The sequence below is a fragment of the Brassica rapa genome, chromosome A09 (genome assembly GCF_000309985.2).
Source record: "Brassica rapa cultivar Chiifu-401-42 chromosome A09, CAAS_Brap_v3.01, whole genome shotgun sequence".
Taxonomy (NCBI): domain Eukaryota; kingdom Viridiplantae; phylum Streptophyta; class Magnoliopsida; order Brassicales; family Brassicaceae; genus Brassica; species Brassica rapa.
The window spans coordinates 29780898-29806056 of record NC_024803.2 but is presented as its reverse complement, the minus strand read 5'-3'; the positions used below and the strand labels follow the sequence as shown (position 1 = coordinate 29806056).

At 38.6% G+C, this 25159-nt stretch overlaps 3 protein-coding genes and 1 pseudogene across 4 annotated transcripts; 1 reads left to right on the top strand and 3 right to left on the bottom strand.

The window, feature by feature from the left end:
- Positions 1–3075: 3075 nt before the first annotated feature.
- On the bottom strand, positions 3076–3897 carry LOC117127805. Its single transcript, XM_033278474.1, has one exon. It carries the CDS (start codon positions 3895–3897, stop codon positions 3076–3078), a length of 822 nt encoding a protein of 273 aa, XP_033134365.1.
- A 2017-nt stretch (positions 3898–5914) lies between these two features.
- On the bottom strand, positions 5915–6346 carry LOC103840857. Its single transcript, XM_009117379.2, has one exon. It carries the CDS (start codon positions 6344–6346, stop codon positions 5915–5917), a length of 432 nt encoding a protein of 143 aa, XP_009115627.2.
- Positions 6347–14240: 7894 nt separating this feature from the next.
- On the top strand, positions 14241–15291 carry LOC103840855 (annotated as a pseudogene).
- LOC103840554 (tubby-like F-box protein 10) lies at positions 15133–18054 on the bottom strand. Of its 2 annotated transcripts, none has more exons than XM_033281030.1 (5): positions 17744–18054; positions 16981–17374; positions 16817–16904; positions 16183–16309; positions 15133–16109 (listed from the first exon to the last, which is right to left on the bottom strand). In XM_033281030.1, exons 2-5 carry the CDS (start codon positions 17332–17334, stop codon positions 15368–15370), a joined length of 1311 nt encoding a protein of 436 aa, XP_033136921.1. In that variant the 5' UTR covers positions 17335–17374; positions 17744–18054; the 3' UTR covers positions 15133–15367. The 2 variants fall into 2 exon arrangements, with proteins under 2 accessions (XP_033136921.1, XP_009115300.1); XM_009117052.3 differs by having other exon boundaries at positions 16183–16315; positions 17744–18048.
- Positions 18055–25159: the final 7105 nt, after the last annotated feature.

The window sequence follows — 25159 nt, the reverse complement described above, 5'->3', positions numbered from 1 at the left end:
TGGAATGAGATGAATTAAGAAAAATGGAATACAAACAAATGGAATGATAGCAGTTAAAGAAATAAGATGAACTAGATCTGGATCCGCACAACCGTGCGGGTATTTATTTTCAAGTTTATATATATATATTAGTTTATATAATTAGTACTCTCTCTGTTTCTTAACGTTACATATCCTAGTTTTTTTACACATTTTAATAAAACACATTAAATTTGTATAATTTTCTGTTTTTATCTTTGTTCCATAATTTTAAACCAATAAAAATTCAGTAAGTGCAATTAAGTTTTTTGAAATTTGCAATTAGGTAATAAAACATGTATTGAAAATGTAAAAAATGGATCTTTCTAAAACAATTATTTTTCCTAGAATATATAATATTAAGGAACGGAGGGAGTATATATTTTTTAGGTTATTTATATATTTGAATATGTATACATTTTTTTAAAATACAATAATTTTAAATTTTGTTGCTGTAAATTAATTATTTCAAATCATCACATATATATATATATATTGCTTTTTATTATATATTTTTCATATTGATTTTGTGTTTGATTATAAAACCAAATTTTTTATGCACGATATAAACATATTCAAAAATTATTTTGTAATTAATTTTTTATGATCCTGATCCGTAATTCAAAGAAAGCAATTTTTTATGTTTATATATTTTAGATAATTAATTATTGTATATATACAATTTTAAGATAAGTTAATTTTTATACATGCATTATATAGTTTACTGATGTTAAACTGTTCTACCAACATATTATATTTTAGCATAAAATATTTTATATTTATGAAAATAAAATATATTAACTTATCAATTTAAAATAATTTTATCATATTTAGTTCAATATAATGGTTTTCTTTTAGTGTATATAGCTTTAGTTAATTTCTACAGCCCTAAAATTTACCAACCATGATTTATTTAGTTTTTTTTTAAAACTAAATAGAGAAATATGATGACAAAAAAACAAAATAGAGAAATATAAAGAAATTGTTGTAGAAGCCATATCTTCAAAAATATTATTTACTGAGTTATAGAAAAAAAGATTTGTTATAGGAATATATTTTTTTCATTTGATTTCTACAGATACATCAGACTACATAAAAAATTATACAGATTAAATACAGTAATATTTTTATAACTACATATAACCAAATCATCCACATGGTTGTATAGGATTTGTCATTTTGCATTAGGTAATTAGATAAGGTGGTGGGACACTGGGCATGATTCGCTGGAATCAGGTGGCTTGAGTAGTCTTTCTTTCGGCTCGGCCATTCTCAGTCACGAGTGAGGCACGTGGTTCGAGTGAAGGCTAGGGGTTCATGATCCTTATTCCTTAACGGTTAGTATATACATATATATTTTAAAGTAGAGAATATGATTCTTAACGGTTAGTCAAATTAAACTTAGTTGCAGTAGACAGGAGTAAGGAGTAAGATGCATGAGAGAAAGTCTCTAATTAATTAACCCTACTTATACTTTATTCGTATCGAAAGTAGTAGAGTGATTAGTACGCCTCCATGATGATCCCACATTCTCTGTATAAACAACAAAAGGGAACACCTTTATGAACTATGATGTCCCTCTTTGTATTTTTCCAGCCGTTAACATGTATATTCAATTGATCAACTCATAGAAAAGAGTGAATCATTGTGTTTATAGCTGTCTAGCTCCCCCGAACGTAAATCACAATCACAACTAATAATGTTTCAAGGTTAAATTTTTATGGTGATGAATTATATGAAATCATGGAGGCTGAGATATAAGAAACTTCTTTTAGTATTTTTTTTTTTGAACAGCACTTCTTTTTATAATTAACTAAAAGTTTTTCAGATAATTAATCACATGAATGACACCAGAAAAGTTATAACAATTCCAGTATGATTGAAGAAAAGTGTTGCTAAAAGAGATATCATACATTGAACAGACATGCCTGGACCTGTGTTATATCATGCTTTGCTTTCTTATCATCTCAATCATCTATACCACCAACACTATAAATTTATAGTATATGAAACTAATACTATCAGTCTTTAAGAATATAAGAACGTAATTTGTTTGAATAAATATTTGACTACTATTTTTGTATCAGTAAAAAGCACTTTATAGTGTGTCCCATGCATGGAGCAGCCAAATGTGAGTATATTAGAGAAAGGTGTAAGCGCAGGCTCCGAGTTTGGCACATGCAAAATTAGGAGCGTGTGTGCGTGAAGGCGCTAGCCGTTGCCGTCGACCACCTAAGAACATTATTACTAAATTACGCCTTCCATAAACTACGATGTACATATCTTCGTCATGATTAAATCCCTCGCAAACATCCTCGAACATATTTTCAAAAAAAAAAACATCCTCGAACCTGGTTAGCCAAACTTTTCACCGTTTGAAATTTCTTAAACCGGACCGAACTTCTCAGAGGCTAAGAGCTACCAAACTATTTTAGCAAACCGGAAGGTTTATCTTGAACCCTTCTAATATCAAAATTCACGTTACTATGTTATTTATTTAAATATTTGGTTATACGCTGAAAAATTTTGATGCGACTGGGATTCTGAGTGAATGAGTCCAAGCGCCTCGTGACCGTAAGGTCCTAATGTCGTAAACTTTCTGTACATTTCATCTACTCCAAAATCTCTAATTTGTCAGAAACCTATGACTTGAGTAATAAAAATGAACACGTTACATTTCTGTCTATAGTACTATCAGATATTTCATATATATATTAGAATATATATTATTTCTGTGTTACAAAAAAAAATGATTTCTATTGGTATAGATTGTGATTATCTCTAAGAGAATATATTTAGATAAGTTCATAGCTTATGTTGTACTTATGTAGCTAAGATCTCATATGATCTATCTAACCATATCTTGTATATATATTAACCAACATGTTTTTTTTGACTAAAGGCTTTCAATTAAAAACATAAACGATTACAAGGTAAGGTTATAAAATCTTAGAATTTGATAAAGTTTGCATGAAACACATTTCATGATAAGTTAAGTCTCAAATCAAATGCTATTAGGCCGAAACTAGAAAGAACCAAAGAAATGAAAGAGAGTAGCTAATGAGAAGATCCACGACCACATCGGCCACGTTTACCTTTCCCTTGCATTGTCTTCCATTCCAAGTCTTGAAATTTGATAGGAGGTTTTGTCTCTCTCCCACCCCTTGTCAAGCTGAGGGAGCTCATATGCTCTGATTCAACTTCATCCACTTCTTCTAGCACAGTGAAACGAGAAGGACTCTCAAATTCACTAACTTGAAGTGATGTGGTTAAAATATCAACAATGGATGGTGTTTGGACTTCCTTGTTGATAATGTTTGATGGAACTGAATCCATAATGGCTGCGGTAATGGGAGTAGATTGAGAATCTACTAATGGAGATAAAGTGTTGTTTGATGTACTTTGGCAATCCACAGAAACATCAGAAGAAACCGTAAAGAGAGGAGGAGCTACCTCCAAATCAGATTGCAAGGATTGGCTTATTTCAGCGGCTGAAACTACAGAAGGGACATTGAGCTCTTTCATTTGATGAAGTAGAGGAATATCATGTGCTGAAACAGCAGTCAGGGAAGCACCATTAATCAATGGGTTGTTTAGATAGATATCTGCTGAAGAGGAAGTATCCTTTTCTCTTTGCTGTAAGATGAGATCAATATCCACAACAGGAACCTCATCATTAATTTTATCCTTTTCTTTTTGCTGCAAGTTTGGATCATGTTGAGGCTTAGAAGGGAGAAGACATCTCTTCGCTTTATGGCCTAAGTTTCCACATCTTTCACAAGTTGATGGAATCCACGTATAGTCCACATTAACCAAGAAAATGCTGCCTTGTTTATCATCAAGGGCAATAAGCTTCGGAAAAACCTTATCCAACTCCATTCTACTAACACTTTAGCTTCTCCCATACTAGTAGGGTCTAGACGAGGCTTATGGGTTAAAATAGGCTCTCCAAGACCTGAGGCGACGTGGCTTATTCCTAATCTGGAGTAGCAGCAGTCGGGTATGTTCTTCAGAGTGACCCAAACTGGATGAGTGGAGATTTCTGGAATTTTGAAAGAACCCTCTGGGATCCACGGAAGTATAAAGAGTAGGCAATCATCAATATGCCAAACTCCTCTTTGAATGATCCATTGACGAGTGGGTTGGTGAGGGATATGGAACATAAAAGATGAATCCCCAACCTTCTTACAAGTAATCTTACAACTCCTGCCCCAAATCTTGTTTACTACAGCATGTACAAGACCGCCCGGAGGTAAAGAACACCTATGGAACTTTCCTATGATATATTCATCCTTGTTCCCAGGTCCTAGTCTAAGCACTTTAGAAGGGATATATACTTCTGGTGTACCATCGAGTCTGTAAGTTGGCGTAGCTACCCGGTAGAGATTACGCGATTGAGGACTTAGTCTTGCAGCCCACGGGAATCTTAAAGTTCCATCAGCTTTGAGTTCAGTGGCAGCTTCTCTATCGGAGGCTGCAGAGAACGAGATGATTGCTTGCCCTTCAATGGCTTGTTCAAAATCTCGTCATTAAGCGATGGCCACATAACCGCTAATTGGATCCCAACAATAGCAGGATCGTAGCCAGACGGAGTGCTTGGTTCCGGTGGGGTAGCAGAAGGCTTGAAGTAAAGCGGCTTAGCCCATGAACCCAAAGACGGAACAAAACTCACGGGATCCGGAGGAGCAATGGGATATGAGGAAGACTGAAGCGGGACCGTGATTGACAAAAGAGCATTTGTGCAAACCGTAGAAGCTTTTCCATTGTTGCACTTATGCCTGAGTCGTGAGAAGCAGAGGCGGTAGCACCAGTATCAGGAGGAGATTGATTGTCACAGGTCACCACATCACTTCCATGAGGACCCGTACCATTGACACAATCAGAAACGCAAGGAACCGTACCATTGGGACCTTCTGGAACCGTAGACGGAGTACTCACGGGTAATTCCGGTGACGAAGAGGGAGGAAATTGTGGAGATGACGTAGGGAGAGGAGCTGCAACTAAATCCGAAGTGAGAGACAGATTCGTACAAGGAGGAGATGCATCCGTTGATGACGGCGGAGCTGAGAAGCCATCCAACAAATCCATGGCTGAGAGAGAGAGAGAGAGAGAGAGAGAGAGAGAGAGAGAGAGAGAGAGAGAGAGAGAGAGAGAGAGAGAGAGAGAGAGAGAGAGAGAGAGAGAGAGAGAGAGAGAGAGAGAGAGAGAGAGAGAGAGGCAGGTCACCACGAGAAGGCAAGACCTACCGGCGACGACTAACACCGGTGGAAGCGTCGAATTTCAGTTTCAGAAGTTTTAGGTTTTCGCCTTTACGTTCGCTCAATTGGGGGCGCGTTGCTAATTTTTTTTGTCAACCTTGTGATAAACTAATTAGTACAAAACTGTGTAAGTTGAACTTTTTATAGTGACTGGGCTCACCCCGAAGGGCCATCTCGCCAGAAATCCCCAAGGCGCACCCGAGAAACCTCTAGGACCTTAGGCCCAGACCATCTGCGAGTACGGGATTTTTTTAGCTAACCCAGTACCACCCCGCTGTCCCCAAGTATCGAACTGGCGACTTCGGGTAGTCGTGTGTGAGAATCCCTTCAGTACTGCCACTAGGCCACCTGAGAGTTCTCAATTAACCAACATGTTGATGAAATACTTCAGTTCACAATCTATCTATAATTTCTCTAGTTTACTTTGCAAGTATCTGATGTATAACCTATATGTATGGGAATCTATCTGGTAGTATAAAAGATTGGTTTCTTTGTGGCGCATAAAGACACTAATTTCTCTACGCAACGCCTCAAATGTAGGGAAAAAATATGACCATTAATATCAAATAATGCCTCAATGTAAAAGATATACAAGACTATATTATATTGCATAAAAGTCTCCTTTCCATGCAAGAATATTATCCGAAAATTAGGTTGGCGGTGTAATAAGCGGTAGTTATGGTACCGTTCCTGACGATGTTGAGCAGCATTAGTGGGGCGTAGAGGACGTTTTCGGGTGCGACAAGAGCACAATATCCCTCTGGAACATTAACTCCAAGACCGCATGTACTAGAGCTAAGCAAAACTGTTTGTAAGACGTTGAGCACTATTCGAAATGCACCGTATGTATCCGTCAGTACTTCAACGAGTCTGGTGGTTGAGCCGCCACATGTTAGGTATACAGTGGCATTCGAGACAGGGTTGGGCGTTCCGTTGAATCTACAGTACACGACATCGTCAATTATGACTTGGTTAATGGTGTAGCCAGCGATTGTAAGGCCCTGGGAAGGGGAAGAGAGTGAAGATATGATGATAAGTATGGAGATGAGGTAAGCATTTGATTTCGCCATTTCTTTTTCCTTCTGAGTTTTGAATCTGTTTTATAGAAGAGTTTTGGGTTTTTGTGGGAAAGAAGCATATGGAAAGTGGAAACGGTTGTTTATATATAAGATCGAATGAATGACTAACATATGATATGAATTGATAATTAATATGTTCGTGTTTAGTTTACGTGCACGAGATAGTTTTGAGTTACTAAAGAGTGTTGATTGCTTAAAGAAGATCTCCAAGGAAATGTGTTCCTTTAAGAAGAGTTTTCAACATATTAACAAAGCATAGTTAATGTGCATTTGTTCAAGTAAACATTAAATGATGTATGCGTGGTACGCAGTCTAAAGATATCCAATCCCTATATTTATCCCAAAAAAGAAAAAAAAAGATATTCAATTCCTATATTCATTTTTTTTTTGAATTATACATGAGTATCCTAGCCTCCACAGAAGTGGGTTCAGTCCATGTTTAGGTCCCCTGTCCCGGCGATGTGTTAGATCCCCTGTTCCGGCGATACTAAAATGTTAATTCCCAAGACTCGAACTTTGGTAGCTTTATCGTATTGGGCTTTGCCCTCGAATTAATCATCATCAGACCAAAAGCTCCGGTCAATTCCTATATTCAGACATCCTTAAGAAAGAAAAGTAAGCTTCGTCGGTTATTGAATCAAAGCATTAGCTGTTTGTTTCTACACCACAAAAGAAGCGGAAGAGGAGCCATGTCCATGAAGACTCTGCGACCGTCTCTTGTGGTGGACTCACACTTCTAATGTGGTACAACGAGCCATGCCATTGCGGTTAACTAAGAAAGCCACCAATCTGAATTCACCAAAGATGTAATCAGACCCCTACTGATCCTAGAAAAACCAGACTGGTTTAATACATTTTAAAGGCATGATTTAACTGGTTTACTTACATGTCCCCAGCTATCTATGCCTCTGGACACTACACCTAATGTCTGCATATTCAAAGATTGTTAGAACTTGAGAAAATTTTATACAAATTTAAAATGTTGTATATTACTTGCCATGTTCAGGGCAATAACTTAGAGCTATCTGCCTTAGATTTTCATTGCCATCTCTGACCATCTTTTTGTGTCTGATGACAAATACAGCAACCTATCCAACCTACAAAGAAGGAAAATGGAATTGATATTGGGTACCCATGACAAATACGTACCCATCCTTAATAATATTAATATTGTCTAAGACTTTATGGACGTACCCATGACAAATACGTACCCATCCTTAATAATATTAATATTGTCTAAGACTTTCTTTTACATGAGCATTAAAAAACCAAAACCAGAGTTTGGGATATGCTTACTGTGTTTTTCTTAGATGTTTAGATGTGAGAAAGATGAAGAATAAGAGCTTGGATTAAAAGTTTATAACCCTAATTGTATTATACAAGACGTATTAAGGTCCGATTCAAGCTTGATTGAAGATGATGAAAGAGAGCTTCGAGAGAGTAGAGATGATGAACTGTATAGTTTGTTATTCACATCAAACTTAACTTTACAAGTGTATGTACACGTATATATATAATAAGCCGGTACACACATAAACCGGATCAATTATGTAACTAACATTAAACCGGTATTAACCAACTATCCTAAGACGCCCCCCTCAAGTCTTTAGCTTCTGTGTCTGGTTGAAGATAAAGACTTGACATAGAGAACCGGCTTAGGAGAGAGTGGAAAGGACCTGGATGCAGAGCCTTAGTCAGAATATCTGCAAGTTGGTTACCCGTAGACACGTGAAGCGTCTGCAACCGTCCTGCCTTCAACTGATCTCGAACTGTATGACAGTCTATATCAATATGTTTAGTACGCTCATGGAAGACAGGATTCATGGCAATATGGATAGCAGATTTATTATCACAAAAGAGCTTCGCAATGGAGGTGACCGAGACATGAAGATCCTTAAGCAATTGTTGAAGCCAAATCAGCTCACACGTCGCAAGAGCCAAACTCCTATATTCCGCTTCAGTACTGCTTCTACTCACAACAGATTGCTTCTTCGACTTCCAAGAAACCAACGAAGTACCTAAGAAGACTGAGAATCCAGTGACAGAACGTCGAGTATCCTTACAAGCCGCCCAGTCTGCATCCGCAAACGCATTAAGACAAAGCTCCGTATCAGCTGGATAAAAAAGACCAAGAGCGGGGTTTCCTTTCAGATATCGCAACACCTTATGAGCAGCTTGTAGATGAACGTCAGTAGGTGCAGACAAGAACTGGCTCAGTTGATGAACCGCAAAAGTAATATCCACACGAGTAATGGTCAAGTAAAGGAGTCGTCCAATGAGCTCACGGTAGGTCGTAGGATTAGACAAAGGCGTTCCTGAATCTTTAGACAAGTGTAAAGACGGATCCATCGGTATCGTGCTCGGTTTACAGCCAAGTAAGCCAGAATCCTCAAGCAAATTTAATGTGTACTTCCTCTGACAAACAGCAATACCACTCGAAGATCGAGCAATCTCAAGGCCGAGAAAAAAACGAGCATTGCCAAGATCCTTAATCTTGAATTCAGAACGCAACAAAGCCTGTAGTGCTGAAAGATCAGCCGTGTTATTACTCGCAATCAGTATGTCATCCACATACACAAGCACGGCAATGAAGGAAGTCACAGTTGTCTTCACAAACAATGTATTATCAGCTGGTGATTGAACAAAATTAGCTCCCAGCAAAACAGAGGAAAACCGTTTGTACCATTGTCGTGAAGCCTGTTTTAGGCCATACAATGACTTCTGAAGCCGACATACAGGATCAGGAGGAAGAACAGTACCTTCAGGAGGAGTATAACCCTGAGATAAGCGCCTCGTCCAAGTCCCCGTGTAAAAAAGCATTAGAGACGTCCATCTGGTTTAAAGACCAACCTTTTGCGGCAGACAATGCCAATAACAACTTCACACTTGTTAACTTGGCCACAGGAGAGAAAGTATCAATGTAATCAAGACCCTCCTGTTGAGTAAATCCCTGAGCTACCAAACGAGATTTCGGTCTCTCAACTGTTCCATCTGCATTATATTTGATAGTATGTACCCACTTACAGCCAACAACATTCTTTCCAGCAGGAAGACTCTCAATATCCCAAGTTCTGTTTTGCTCAAGAGCCTCAAATTCCGCATTAACAGAACCACGCCACATCTCAAATGCCATAGCTTGTTTAAAGGTTTTGGGTTCAGTTTCAATGGTATAAGCAAGAACAGAAGATTGAAAATGAGGACTGAGATTGTCGTAACATAAAACGGAAGAAATAGGATATGGTGTTTTCTGTTCAGTGGGAGTGTTTATGGAGGAAAAAGAGGTAAAGGGAAGTGCTGCACAATGATATTCAGAAAGATAGCTAGGAGGCTTTACCGAGCGTCTAGGCCTAGCAACATCAGTAGAGCTCACACCAGTACCATTGTCAACTATAGAAGGTGTAACAGTCCTAGTATGCCCATTAGAAGATGATGCAAGATTACTACCTAAAATAGGAGCAGAGGAAACAGATCTATGCGAACTCGCAATATCATCAGAAGGAGGCATAGGATGAGAACAATCAGAATGCAAATGTTCCGGTAATGGAAAAGTTTCAACAAAATGAAATGGAACCGGTAAAGGCAAAATGGTATTGGGAAACATATCAGCAGCAGTCGACACTAAATCACTAGTCTTAAACGGAAAATCCTTTTCATGAAAAACAACATTTCGCGATATCGAGACAGAACGTGACTCTAAATCAAGAACTTTATATCCCTTGTAACCCAGAGGATAACCCAAAAACACACAAGGTGTAGCCCTTGGAGAAAATTTATTCCTATCCTTCAAAAGCGTAGAAACATAGCACAACGAACCAAAGACTTTCAACATAGAGTAATCAGGTTTCTTACCAAGCAATAGTTGAAAAGGAGACTTGAAATCTAACAACGGAGAAGGCAATCTATTGATCAAAAAGACTGCAGTTAAAACACAATCACTCCAATATGCCAAAGGAACCTGAGATTGAAACAAGAGAGCACGTGCCACATTAAGTAAATGTTGATGTTTCCGCTCAACCACCGAATTTTGTTGAGGTGTATAAGCACAAGAATAGAAGTGTAACATACCATTTTCCTTAATAAGGTCAGAGAAAGCCAATTCAGGAGCATTGTCAGAACGTATAGCTTTAACTTTTGCATTGAACTGAGTAAAAACAAGTTTTAGAAATGCTAGAAAAATGGTTGAAACATCACTTTTATTTCTCATCATGTAAACCCAAGTCATTCTTGTACAATCATCAACTAAAGTAAAGAAATAACGAAAACCTTCAACAGACTCTGTGCTAAATGGACCCCAAACATCTAGATGTATCAAATCAAAAGGATGAGGCGACAAGTTGTTATGAGAAACATACGCTAACCTTTTCTGTTTAGCTAAAGGACAAACTGCACAATGAGACTCTGTAGAGGAAGATACTGACTTCAAACTTGGTAAATCTTGTAACAATTGTTGAAAAACACCAGACGAAGGATGACCTAGACGATGATGCCACACTTGAGCATCAATCAACAAAGATCCACAAAAAAACGCAGTAGGAGATGATGATGAGAGGGAAGATGTCTCCAGAATATAAAGATTGTTGTAAAGATTACCCCTCCCAATCATCGATCCCCGTGTAAGTTCCTGTAGCAAACAAACATCAGAAAAGAAATGTGCAGAACAAGACAAAGTTCGCAAAAGACAACTGACACTAATGAGATTGAACTGAAAGTCAGGAACATGTAAAACATTATGCAAAACTAATGCATCATTAATATGTATAACACCAGTATGAGTAATGGGCACTCTAGTTCCGTTAGGTAATGTAACAGTGACATTATGAACCGGTGTAAGCTCTGTGAACATCGCTAAGTCTGAACAAACATGGCTTGAAGCCCCACTATCTATAATCCAAGCATCATGTGGCAAAAAAGAATGGATAGTGGAAAGGCAATGATCTCTAAAAGTGAGAACAGCGTGTTCATATTTAAGTGTAGTAGACGGAAAAGGAAATATACCAGAAGAAGAAGCAAAGCCTATGGCACCATGTTCTGTAATCGTAGCCCTAGAAGCAGTAACCGGAGACTCTTGAACTCGAACCTGAGAATTAAACTGTGAAATCAAATGCTGAATCTGCTGAGGTGTAAACTCCTGAAGAATCATATTATTGCCACCACTCGTGATATGCGGAACTCCCGGTTGAGTATACTGATACTTAGCAGTATTCATATCTGAATGAACATTGGCAATAGCATTAGCCTGCTGAGTAATAGCAACCGGAGGACTCGGAAGTTGCATTTGTTGTTGAGCAGAGCGAGACTGTGACTGCTGATTCTTCTGAGGATACTGGTTCCTTGCTCCATAACCAGAACCATTCGTCTTATACCCTGGAGGAAATCCAATCAGCCTGAAACATTTCTGAACTGTGTGTCCATTCTTCCCACAATGAGTACACACTGGTCGTGGATTCTGCTGACGAAGAGTGTTATAAGCTGCAATATAAGCATTGTTCTCCAATGTCATCAAGGAAGAATCAGTAGGCGGAGTTGCCATAGTCTGAAAAGCAACACTATCAACCTTTGTCGAAGGCTTAATGGCACGTTGTCTCTCATCTTGGGTGACGATGTTAAAAGCCTCTTCAATGGTTGGTATTGGCTTCAACATGAGAATATGACGCCGAGACTGTTCATACGACTCATTCAACCCCATCAGAAACTTCGTTACCCGACTCCTCTGCTGCAATTTCTCCCAAAGATTAGCAGCATCACACTCACAACGACCACATGTGCAGACATGAAGCTCCACATAGTTCTTATGCTCCTCCCACAATGTGACCAACTCCGTATAATACGTCGTAACATCCAACGATCCTTGTTCAATCTTACTCAACTTTTGCTCAAGATCGTAGACACGAGGCGCATCTTCTTGCTTGAAACGCGAGATCAAATTGTTCCAAATGCCTTCAGCCGTGGAGATGAACAAGAGACTCTGTCCAATCTTCTTGGAAACAGAATTCATCAACCAAGTCGCCACAATATCATTGCATCGAGACCAAACGCCATAATCTTTGTGAGTAGGAAGAGGACGTTGAATCGTACCATCGATAAAGCCCAATTTGTTGCGAACATTCAAGGCCATACGCACAGATCTACGCCAAGAATGAAACTCCGATGCCGTTGTCAATCGATCTGAAACTAGAACAAGGCCAGGGTGATCAGTATTGTGAAGATAATATGGATTTTCATACTGATCGACCTGGAAACGAGAAGTTTCAGCTTGCAACGACGCCGTCTCCCCCGAAGAATCCAGATTCGCCATAAGAACAAACAAGATTCCAGATCACAGGGAAAAGCAAAACGAGACGATGAAAGAAAGAGAAATCGTTCGTTATAGGTCAATCAAAGAGAAACAAAGAGAAAAAGGAAGAGAAAACAGCTCAGCACTCCTCGAAACAACTCAGCAATGGCGAAAATCAACAAGCAAACGAATCGCGAGATTTGCATCAATGGAGCACTCATGATTCAAAATCGAACGACGCGGAAGATCAAAGAAAGAGCTCTGATACCATATTAAGGTTCGATTCAAGCTTGATTGAAGATGATGAAAGAGAGCTTCGAGAGAGTAGAGATGATGAACTGTATAGTTTGTTATTCACATCAAACTTAACTTTACAAGTGTATGTACACGTATATATATAATAAGCCGGTACACACATAAACCGGATCAATTATGTAACTAACATTAAACCGGTATTAACCAACTATCCTAAGAAGACGCGTTTCCTTTTTTTTTCAATTGTTATCCAAATAAAAAGAGTATGAAAAAGTAAATAATCAAACTTTTACAAAATTATGTCGACTATACATCCGAAACGTTTCGGAAACGTTTCCAAAACCTAACCATGCCGTCCCCAGAAACCTTTGCCGTCCCCAGCCTCTCTGAAACGTTTCGGAAACGTCCCCACACCGTCCCCGCGCCGTCCCCGTCCCTGAAACGCCGCTGGTACGCGAGACGTCAACGATATGCCGTCCCCGTGCATCATAGGTACCATTTAACAAACATCATTTCTATGAGATGAGTCTGAAACAAACGGCTTATGGCTCCAAGGGACTTACCACTCCAAAAATTGCACCGGAAGCACCAATTGATGACGCTTCGTTGAACAAGTAGCTCATTGTTGAACCTAGAACTCTTAAGATGGTTTCTGTAAGTGAGGAAACTCGAAACAGAGAAATGTAATAATCCACATCAAAGCAAGTCGATGAGCCATTTAATTACTTGCAACAGCGGCGAATGTCAAGTAAACGGCAAGAAATCTCTTTGGGCCACCTAATCTCTCAGCAGTTGGTCCAATAGAATTCAAAGAGTAGCAATTTATCTAAACAAAAGAGAAATAGTTTAACCATTAATTAGATGCAACTTGTGCTATATACATCCTGATATGAATATGAAACTTTTAAGCCTCCCTTTTAACTCATAATTGTCAAGCATCGTTTAAATGCAAAATATCAAACCAAAAGACATGATTTTTCCTATCTGTAGTAGCATATGAATGATGAAGATGATGACCCTATCAGCTCTAAACTGGAGAAAGCTAAGATCCATTGAATAGAATGAGTCTATGGTATCATGAAAACTCTACATATATACTAGAAAACGTTTATATAATTATATTCCACAAGCTAACGATTTCATGAAATGTTAGCTTCATTACATAGAAAGACGAGTGTCATTAAAGAAAAATACCAAGAAAAGAAAATCCCCTTACGTAAAAATTAGCAATTTACCGGTGCCCTAATTTTTTATTTTTTATGTTCTCCGCCGCTTTGGTAGCTAGCTAGGTCTTTAAAAAATAACCTTCAACAACACCCCTCTCTCTCTCTCTCTCTCTCTCTCTCTCTCTCAGCAACTAAAACGATCATGGTTTCAGATGATATCCCTACGGAACTCAACCTCAAGATATTGTCAAGATTGCCAGCAAAATCAATCGCTAGGTTTCGCAGTGTGTCCAAGCAATGGGCATCAATATAGTTGATCTTCGACAATTGAAAGACTTGTTCCTGACCAACTCCTCGTTGTCTCATCCTCGTCTCATATTCGCCATCAAAGAAAATGGTGTGTGGAGCATCTTCTCGTTGTCTCAGCATTTGACACCATACGAGAAGCATTCATCGTCTCTTGTAGTAACCCCCGAATTTCATATGAAGTTCCCTCCAGACGATATGTGGATCTTTCGTAGTGATAACCGACAATTCGCATGTGGCTATATATGCCTCTGGTTTGATCTATTTCTACGGTATGTGGACCGATAAAATGAAGTGCCAGTGATATGTAACCTAAAACTGGACGGTACGAGACCTTACCTTATATTTCAAGGTACAGAAGGTCGTATAGTTTTTTTTGGGTTTGATCCGGTTGAAAAGCAATACAAGGTATTGCACATGGCTTATCCATATGGTCCTAATGATCACAGAGTTATGACATTAGGAACTAGAGGAATGAGGTGGAGAAAGATCCATTGTTCATTAAGACTTGAGAATCTGAGTGAAGGGGTATGCATTAATGGGGTTTTGTATTACTTAGGTGACACGTCTGAGTGTAAGGAAAAGATTAGGGAGAAGTCTAGTTTTGCAATAGCTTGCTTTGATATTCGGTCTGAGAAGTTCAAGTTTCTTTATCCGGAAAGCTTTTGTGAATTGATAAACTATAATGGTAAGTTGGGTGTGATTTACTATGATGATCTCACTATGATGCTGTAGAGTTGCGGGTATAGCTTTTGTGAATTGATAAACAGGAATAATGGTCGAAATATTCCTACACTTTGAGGGTGATAAACCTTTTCCCCCATTATGCCTCCGTGGTTGGAGTGATTTCGACGGGTGAAATTGTTTTGTCAATGGCTGATTATACATGTACCCAACCGTTAAATGTTGAATTGATGTCTCACTCTCACTATTAAGACACTAATCTTTTGCCAAAGCATAGATTAACAAGGATTAGCATGAATGCTTAGAAGATGAGCGTTTCTTCTTTATTCATTCACAAGCGAGCTTCGTGTCAAAGCTGCTTAAGCAAATCGCAAACGCTTGAAACGCTGACAACGGATACCTATAATCCATCGTGAACATATCTTTCCCCACTTTGCCAAACTGCAAGATCACTTTCTCTTGCTCTGGATGAGACGGTGCAGCCGCCGCTGCTCCTTGTGTCGGCGGCTGTCTCGCGGCGACAAGCTGAAAATTCTTAACGGACGCAACCGTCACACGTCCGCGGAAGTTCAAACACCAGCACTGCAACTGTTCGTGCCACCTCGGCTGCTTGTTCTTCAACACCAACGGTCTGAAACTCGTCTCTTCTTGTTCCTCCTCGCATGGTGCTACTACTCCCAACTCCGAGAATCTAGAGCTGCTGAAATCTACTGAACGGTAGTCCAGTGATGACTTGGAGAACGAGATGTTACTGCGGAAAGACTCGTCGAGAGGGCCTGGGAGGAGTTTATCCGGTTGGTTTGGGACAGATCCGCCCGGTTCGAGAGATGAAGTTGGGATGGAGTTCATGACGCAGTGCATTCTCCGTGGCCCGCGCGTGCCCAGCACGTTGAGCTCGTATGTGATTTGAGCTATGTTGTAGCTTCCTGATGGGAGTTTGGGAGATACTCTTTTGGAGTGGAACATGCTTCTGCTTGTTTGGTCAGTGATGAGTGCACTTGAAGATGATGGTGTGTTTTGTGGTGGTTGTGTGTCGTAAACCACGAACTTTGTTCCAAGAAAGTTTGATCTGTAGGGATAGAAACTTTCAGTAAGCGAATATACGAAAGTAGCAAAACTGTTTAAGAGAGATCAAAACGAACCTGAGCTTCCCGAGGTATGAGTTGCTTGATCTTGAGATGTTATCAGCATCCATGGAGATAATGTACTCGGTTTTAGTAGTTCTACGAGTTCGTTTAGCTGAAAGAAGAAACTTCCCATTCTCCACAACTAGAGCTTGAACAAAAAAAACATTATGCACAACTTAGTCTTAAGCCATGAACTAAAGTAACAATGGGAAAAAACCGAACCAAAAACCGGAACCGAAATTACCGACCAAAACCATTTCATACCCAGTCAGTTTCTAATTTTCTATATCCAAAATAACCAAACCGAAGAACTCCTCCAATATATAAAACATTATTTATATATATAATATAACCAAATATATATTATTTAAACTGTTAAAAATATCTGAAAATATCCAAAATAAAAATTATCAAAAAAATATCCAAATTACCTGAAACTATCCAAAGCATACGGATATTTTTATCCTGAATATCCAAAATATTCCTAATTTTTTTTGTTAACTCAGTTTTCCGGATATTATGGGTAATTATTCCCTTACCTGAACTATCTGATACCCAAAATACCCGAACCCATACTCAAAATGCCCTGGGCTAAACTAAATTGTATTCAAGAACAAACAGCTATTCCTGAGTTAACAAGAAAGGTTACCAGGACTTAAACAAAGATAAAGATGAAACGTTAGCTTTGATTTATCCCTTTTGATGAAACACTGAATCATCGTATCACGTGGCCCTGGCTGGAAAAAGAAACTTCTTTCATCAGTAGTTTGAACTTAACAACATCACATTTACAAGGTTGAGGGGGAAGAGAACCTGTTTGAGGGAAACGGGGAAAGTGAGCTTCCCAGAGATTTCAGGACATAAGACGATCTCTTGGCACATAGCTCTCCAAGACCGACAAACGGAAGCACAAGCCACTACATGTTTCCTTGCAGGCCAGTTACTCTCACTCTCCTCAAGTCTTTTGATCACATCCAAGAGAAGCTCTGGAGGGAGATTAGCCCATCTGCTTGTCTGAACTATCAAAGGTGACAAGAGGTCACGTGAAGACGAATACTCACAAGAGCCCTGAGATTTCCCTTTGTGATGAAGCCTGAAATCGAAACTCCTCTTGGACAAGCTCCCAAGCCCATCTCTCAAATCTTGAACAATGCTCCTAAAAGACATATTCTCTTTGTTTGTTAAGCTCAACTCCAATTGCCTAAATCTGAAAAAGAGAGTCCATAAGAAGAAGAAAAAGGTTATAAAGCTAGGCAACTACTATGAGTCACCTTCTTAACAAGTAAGAAATTAAAGTAAAAAAGAGCCCAAAATAAAAGAAAAGTGTAGGCCAAAAGAGAAAGAAGATTTGGCTAAAGCATAAGGAAAGAAAAGATTACACAACATGCTCCATAAAGAAACTAGGCCATGTCCCTAACATAGTAGCTTTTACTCAAGCACAAACCTTTTTTTTCTTTAGTTATGACAATAATTAATTATCAAAGAGAAACTGACATCAGTTCACCAAATGCAACATCCAGATCAGATAACTGAGTAGTTGGTAAATAAGAGAAGGAGACAGGGTAAAAGGATGAACCTTTCAGACAAGTAGGTGATAACCCAGAAGCTTAAATCACAAAATCCACCAAACTTCAAGATTCTCCGACCAAACCCAGAAGCTCAGCAAAAAGTAGAACAGAATCTGGTCTGGTTCAAGAACTCCAACTCTCCGGAGATCACAAGGATTTAAGCAGATCCGTGGGTGACTAAATCTAAAACAGAACAACCCATAAAAGTCAAAAGAGCAACAAAAAAAGAAAGAAAGATAAAGTCTTCTTTTGATTGGTTTCTCTTTTCCTCTCTGCTTTGTTTTCCAGTACTACTCAGGACTCAGGAGCGTTTCTTGATTTTTCTTTAATAGTTCACGAGGCAGCAATAAAATAATTAAAGAATAGAGTTTTTTTTTTTTACTATCAAATTTATATGACCATTTTTATATTTGTTTTTAAAGAGGGGGTCGTAAGAAGTGGACATTGTGAAGCATTATTGTCCACGAGGCCGCTCGATCTACGCCTCGCATTAAGCAAAGACCCAACTATCATTTGACTTTCTTCACCTTTTCTGTTTCGTTTTTTGAACTTTTTAAACCTTTTAAGTTTTAACCAAATCGTTATTGAAAGAGATTTAACACCGCTAAACTTTGAGTCTTATCACTGAATACAAATCACTTGGGTGGTGTTATATATATTTGTTTTTACAGTATATAAATCTTAAACTAACAAATATTTGTTAAAGTTTCTTCAGAAAAAAATATTTTTTGGATGGTTGGTAAAAGTATGTTTAATTGTCTATGCCTTCATTGATCCTTCTCCAGAATAAACATGCAAGCCAGAATCCAAGAAGCAATCTGAAGCTCCACATCATCTTTTTGGATACACTATGAAAAATGAAATGCAAACCTATCCACATGTAACTCGTCTAAGAAAAGCATTTTCATCTTCAAAAGTAGTTTGACGTGAGCTTACAAGGATATTTGTTTTTTTAGTTCAAAAACCTTCTGTTTAACACTTTGATGAAATAAATACATCTTAAAGATTGTATTAATAAAAGGCTTAAAAATCACTCAGTCAGGAATCTCACAAATAGTTTCGTTTCATCTTTTGTAGGACAATTTAAGTATTTGAGCTTAATATATATTTTTGAGAGCAAAAAAAAGATGTGCGGAGTCACTAGCAAATGAGACTAGATCTAGAAATGTAATATATTTGTTTCAAAATTATGTTATCCGTTCTTTTTAAAACCTGTTGCATGCATGTTTTATTCTTCCATGTATCTCTGAGATCCCTTACCTCACAAAATTACTTTCACAGTTCAAATTTCACTTAAATTGTCAATAACTAAGATCTGACCTGGCTTAATTTTAATTATATGAAGTATATTTAACAATAGGGAGAGATCCCAGGATGAAACTCAAACTAGAGTCGAGGTTTTGGATGGTGTTGCGACGTCATATGCTATTGTGATTAAGGATGATGTTGCGACGTCATATGCTATTGTGATTAATCGTGTATTACTTGAACATTTAGAACTGCGGTTTGAGTCTTCCTTAGATTTGATCGTAGGTGGCAACTTATATATCTTTCATGCTTTATCAAACTTTTTGAAGTTTGTGTCTCTATCTTTGTACTTCTTTGAACTAAATGTCGGGGTTTTATTTGATCAGTTCACACATCGTGGTTTGTACGATGTTGTTTTTATTCTTGTAAAGGTTTGAATCTCTTAATGAAAACATTGGTGCACAAAAAAAAAGTGTTCAAAGTGGCAAAAAGTAAACAATTTGTGTAGATGGTGGAACTCATTCTGTTGCCTTTTCCAACTTAGGGAGTCATCTACCCATCTAATAAACCGCTAGGTCAATCTGACATCAAATTCTAGTGAAAGTTTTGAAGTCATTTGACAATACATGCACAGAATTTTAGGTCTATTTGTTGGAATAATATTGTAAATTTGAAAATACACCATGTGCCTTTCTGCTTGGCATACTCTAGAACTGTATCTATTGAAGAAAGAGAAGACAAGACGTGAAATAGACGTGATTCTAACATGGGCTTTGAGTTATATTGGCTACGAGTTAACATAACCGTTCGTCAAAAAAGAAAAAGTTAAAACAACCGGGAAGTAACTTTTAATCAAACTATAGAAACAGAAGATCAAGCTAGCAACACAGTAAATCACAACGGGAAGTCCCTCTTCTTTATTCAATCACCTCAAAGCTCAATATCACAACTCACAAACTCAATCACAATAATCGTAGCTATATGTCTCATTCGACATTGCTTTATATATAACTCATAATTCCTATTCCTAATAGATAAACACAAATTATATTATGATCCTTATCTCAAATGGATCATAAACCAAATAGGAAATAGATTACTTGCTCCTCAAGATTTCTTCAAGCTTATCTCCAACAATCTCCCCCTTAAGCTTGAACTCAATTTCATTCACATCCTTCACTCCGATCATGCCTCTCATTTTCTTGAATTTTATCCTTCCAAAAGATTTCGTCAGTATGTCAGCTCGCTGTTCACTTCCAGGTACATGCTCCACCTCCACTTGTTCATTCTCAACACACTCTCTAATAAAGTGAAACCTTCGGTGTATGTGTTTACTCCGTCTGTGAAAGACTGGATTTTTTGTCAATGCAATTGCTGATTTGTTATCAACTTTTATAACCACACGCTTGCTTCTTTCTCCTACGGTTTCACTTAAGAGATCTTGGAGCCAAATGGCCTGCTTAGCTGCTTCAGTTGCAGCCATAAACTCAGCTTCACAAGAGGACAATGCTACTATCTCTTGCTTGGTCGAACACCAGGTGATAGGGCTCTCTCCAAGATAAAAGATGTGGCCAGTTGTGCTCTTTCCATCATCCTCATCAACATTATGAGAACTGTCACTAAACCCTGTTAACTTCACACTCAGGTTGCGTTTGAAGTGTAGGCCAAGCGAACATGTTCCCCGTAGATACCTTAAAACCTGTTTTAAGGCTGCGCCATGCGAGTCCCTTGGATCTTGCATATATCTACTAAGGACCCCAACAGAATATGATAGATCAGGCCGAGTATGTAGTAGGTACCTGAGACAACCAATGCTGCGGCGATACTCTGTTTCTCCAATGCTCTTCTCTTTAAGCGCTCTAGAGAATCTTGCATTCATCTCCATCGGCACATGTGTCGGATTACAAGAACTCATACCAGTTTTCTCAAGTATTCTTTGTGCATAACGGTCTTGTTTTAGTATGATGTCTCCCTCATGTTGATGAACCTCAATACCCAAGTAATATGTTAATTTACCAAGATCACTCATCTCGAACTTAGCCGCCATCTCAAGTTTAAACTCATGAATTAGTTTCAGCGAGGATCCAGTGATAAGCAGGTCGTCTACGTACACTACTACAACAAGAAGCTCCTTACTCACTACCTTTCGGTAGAGTGATGGTTCCTTCGAGCATCGCTCGAAGTTTAGTCCGCGTAGGCTCTGGTTCAACTTAATGTTCCAGGCCCTAGGAGCTTGACGCAAGCCATATAAAGCTTTCTTGAGCTTGTAAACTTTCTTTTCGTGTCCTGCAACAACGAAACCCTCAGGTTGATTAACATATACCTCTTCCTTTAGATCTCCATGGATAAAGGCCGTTTTTACATCGAGATGATGTATCTCCCATCCACTCGAGGCTGCAAGTGCAATGATCAATCTTATGGTTTCAATACGAGCTACTGGAGTGAATACTTCATCAAAGTCCACACCATGCCTCTGGACGTACCCCTTAGCTACTAAGCGAGCTTTATACTTACTGATGCTTCCATCTGCATTACGTTTGATTTTAAATACCCATTTTAATCCGATTGGCTTCACTCCTTCGGGTAGATCCACAAGAGTCCATGTATTATTTTTTTCTATCGAGTAAAGCTCATCCTCACAAGCCTCAATCCAGACTTTCAAACTTTTAGCCTCACTAAAGTCCCACGGCTCATTATTTATGATCACCAACAAACGTTCACCTTCGATTTCTGCAAGCATAACGTAATCATCAAGGTAAGAAGGTTTAGTGGTTACACGAGATGATCTTCTTGGTTGATTCACGCTTTCTTCTTCATCGCTGTTGCTCTGTTCCTCTTCATCTTCTTCACCATTATCAGTCAACTCCACTGGAGTTTCTTCACCATTACTCAACTGTTTTAAGTTAACTCTAAACTCTCCTAGATCAGTGTTTAACGAGTTTATTCCATGACTCCAGCTCCATTCCTTTTCCTCATCGAAGAGAACATCCTGGCTTACTACAACTCGTTTGCTTACCGGATCAACTAGGCGATACACCTTTGATCCAGGTTCTGTTCCAAGATGAACAAGTATCCTCGTCCTGTCATCGAGTTTCTTTCGTCCTGCAGTATCTGTTTTCGCATAACACACACAACCAAATACTCTTAAGTGAGATAGATTAGGCTTTCGACTTCTCAAGACCTCGTATGGCGTTTTTCCTTCTAATGATCTCATTGCCACTCTGTTAATCAAGTAGGTAGCGTGTCTCGTTGCTTCACCCCACAATGCATTTGGCATGTTCATGTGTTTCAGCAAGCTTCTTGTCATCTCCAACAACGTGCAGTTACGTCGCTCCACAACTCCGTTTTGTTGAGGTGAGTAGGGAGCCGTCAAGTTTCTATTAATCCCATTCTTATCACAGTACGCTTGAAACTCGTGGGAGGTAAACTCACCTCCCCTGTCTGTACGGAGCGTTTTTATCGTTGTCTTTGTTTCTTGTTCAACAAGCGATCTGAATGTTTTGAATTTTTCAAAGGCTTCGCTTTTTTCACCTAACAAAACAGTCCACATGTAACGGGAGTGATCATCAATGAGTACGAATATGTACCGTTTGTGCGCTGGTGTTGCTGCTGTAATAGGCCCACACAAATCCCCATGAATCAGCTCAAGTAGATCAGTTGCTCGAAAGGACGTTGCTCGTGGGAATGGCATTCTAGTTTGTTTTCCCCGCAAGCAAGACACACACATTTCTTTATTAACTTTAATCTCCGGTATCCCAACAACAAGATCCTTGCTCACCATCATCTTCATCGTTTCTTTATTAATATGACCCAACCGAGCATGCCATTTAGTTGAATCTGTTGTAGACTTTACTTGAAGACAACGAATAAGGTCGACTTGTAGATTGACCTTGTATAGCCTATTCTTTGACCTAGTTGTCCTTACCATTAGTTGTCCCACGCGGTCATAGAGTAGCAGTGTATTATTTTTCATTCGTACCTCACAGCCTACCTCAGTAGCTTGGCCTAGACTCACAATGTTGCTCTTAAGTTTAGGAATGTAGTAAACATTATTTAGTATCTTCATCTCCCCTCCATCGAAGATAAAACATACTGCGCCTTTTCCTTCTATATTTATTCTGGAGTCGTCGCCAAACCGTACTTTACCAGTAACAGTCTCATCCAGCTCTGAAAAGAAGTGACGATTACCACTCATATGGTTACTCGCTCCATTGTCGAGATACCAAACATTACTTGAATCAGTCTCAGCCTCAAAAATATTAGGGTTCACTCTGTTTTCATTGAGAAAGACAACTTCATTCATCATTAGTTCATATGCTTCTTGAGTTTCTTCATCCTTCTTCTCAGTGGTCTCTTGAAGTTTTAGTACTTTGTTTGGACACTCAGTCGCATAGTGGCCCTGTTTATCACACTGAAAACATGTAATATGAGAGAGATCACGACCTTTTCCTTGTTTGTATGCATCTCTCTGTTGATGAAAAGATCCAGAGCGGCCACGACCTCTTCCTTTCCATGAGCCGCGACCACCTCGTCCTCTGCCTCTGCCATAGTTCCCGCTATTGCCGTCTTGACTATAGTCCATGTTTGCGTACATCAGTTTCTCTTGATCAACTGCTATGTCGTCTTCTTCATCTTCAGCAACTCTCTCCTCATACGCTTTCATTCTACCAACAATGTCCTCGAAACTTGTTTCATTAAGGTCCAGGACTTGTTCTAAAGAAGCAACCATGTGTATATATTTCTTTCTCGGCAAGCTTTTCAGAAACTTCTTTACCAGCTTTGGTTCCTCAATGACTTCTCCCAGAGATGCAGATTTTGAAGTTATTTCAGACAATCTTCCAACGAACATATCAATCGTATCACCATCTTTCATCTTGATTCTTTCAAATTCTGCCATCAGTGTTTGTAACCTAGCTTCTCGTACTCTCTCAGCTCCTATATGGCGAGCTTTGATAGCGTCCCACACGGCTTTTGCCGTGTCTAGATCTCCTACTTGTAAAGTCAATGCCTCCGGAATTGATTGAAACAAGAGTGCGATAGCTAAGTTAATTTTTTCTTCGGATTTGTTTCCAGGATCGATAACTTCCCAAACCTTGTGAACCTTCAACGGAATCTTCATTCTCATAGCCCACACCGTATAGTTTGTAGATGTTAACATTGTAAACTTAATGGATGAGGATCGAGCCTCTTTGTTGCCAAGTTCGTGTTCATCTTTTATGTCTGCCATTATAATCTTATGCTTTCAATGTCTGGCTCTGATACCAAATATAGAAACAGAAGATCAAGCTAGCAACACAGTAAATCACAATGGGAAGTCCCTCTTCTTTATTCAATCACCTCAAAGCTCAATATCACAACTCACAAACTCAATCACAATAATCGTAGCTATATGTCTCATTCGGCATTGCTTTATATATAACTCATAATTCCTATTCCTAATAGATAAACACAAATCATATTATGATCCTTATCTCAAATGGATCATAAACCAAATAGGAAATAGATTACTTGCTCCTCAAGCTTTCTTCAAGCTTATCTCCAACACAAACATTGTAGCTATTATAGCCGAACTGGATTATATGCTAATTTGTGATAATCCCAGAAGCATGTAGAAACGCATGCCTTTTGCTTCTCAAAGCGTTTACGGTTTACGTAGACTGTTTAGAAACCCAACAAGGGAGGTCCATAGTTGGTATGAGGCTTTGACCCATATATAGACAAATCTTTTACCATTCTAACTCAACAGTGAACCACAACCACTTGATTTATTGATTACGATATTGCATACTATGTTTTAAAGAGATACGATTCAACATATTGTATATATAGATCTTAGTGAATACAAAGTTTAAGCACCAGACTAACCACTTGCTCTTTTACCACCTGCAATAAAAAAGTACACCAACATCAGTTCCAAAACCCTTTTTGGTTTCACCCAGTTGGAAAACAAAATCAACTTATATATGATCGGCTTAGTAGACATACACCGTAAAAGTTTCATTACATGGTACCGGTTTCATTATTCTTCTAACTAGTGTTATAAAGTATATTTACCTCGGCCGCAGCGTTTGGCGCATTGATATTCGCATTTGGACGTTTTTTTGGCTGAAAATGAAATAGTATTAAAAAGATTTATAGAAATGGAATATGTGTGTGTGGCAATTAAGAAAGAAGAG

What these genes read in the sequence shown, in the direction of transcription:
- LOC103840857 (XM_009117379.2), bottom strand. Translation starts at nt 6,346, where the DNA reads ATGGCGAAATCAAATGCTTACCTCATCTCCATACTTATCATCATATCT.
- LOC103840554 (XM_009117052.3), bottom strand. Translation starts at nt 17,334, where the DNA reads ATGTCTTTTAGGAGCATTGTTCAAGATTTGAGAGATGGGCTTGGGAGC. An exon ending in TCCCCGTTTCCCTCAAACAG is followed by an intron (nt 16,905 to 16,980) that starts GTTCTCTTCCCC and finishes TTCTTTTTCCAG; the next exon opens with CCAGGGCCACGTGATACGAT. An exon ending in TCATACCTCGGGAAGCTCAG is followed by an intron (nt 16,110 to 16,182) that starts GTTCGTTTTGAT and finishes CTATCCCTACAG; the next exon opens with ATCAAACTTTCTTGGAACAA.
- LOC117127805 (XM_033278474.1), bottom strand. Translation starts at nt 3,897, where the DNA reads ATGGAGTTGGATAAGGTTTTTCCGAAGCTTATTGCCCTTGATGATAAA.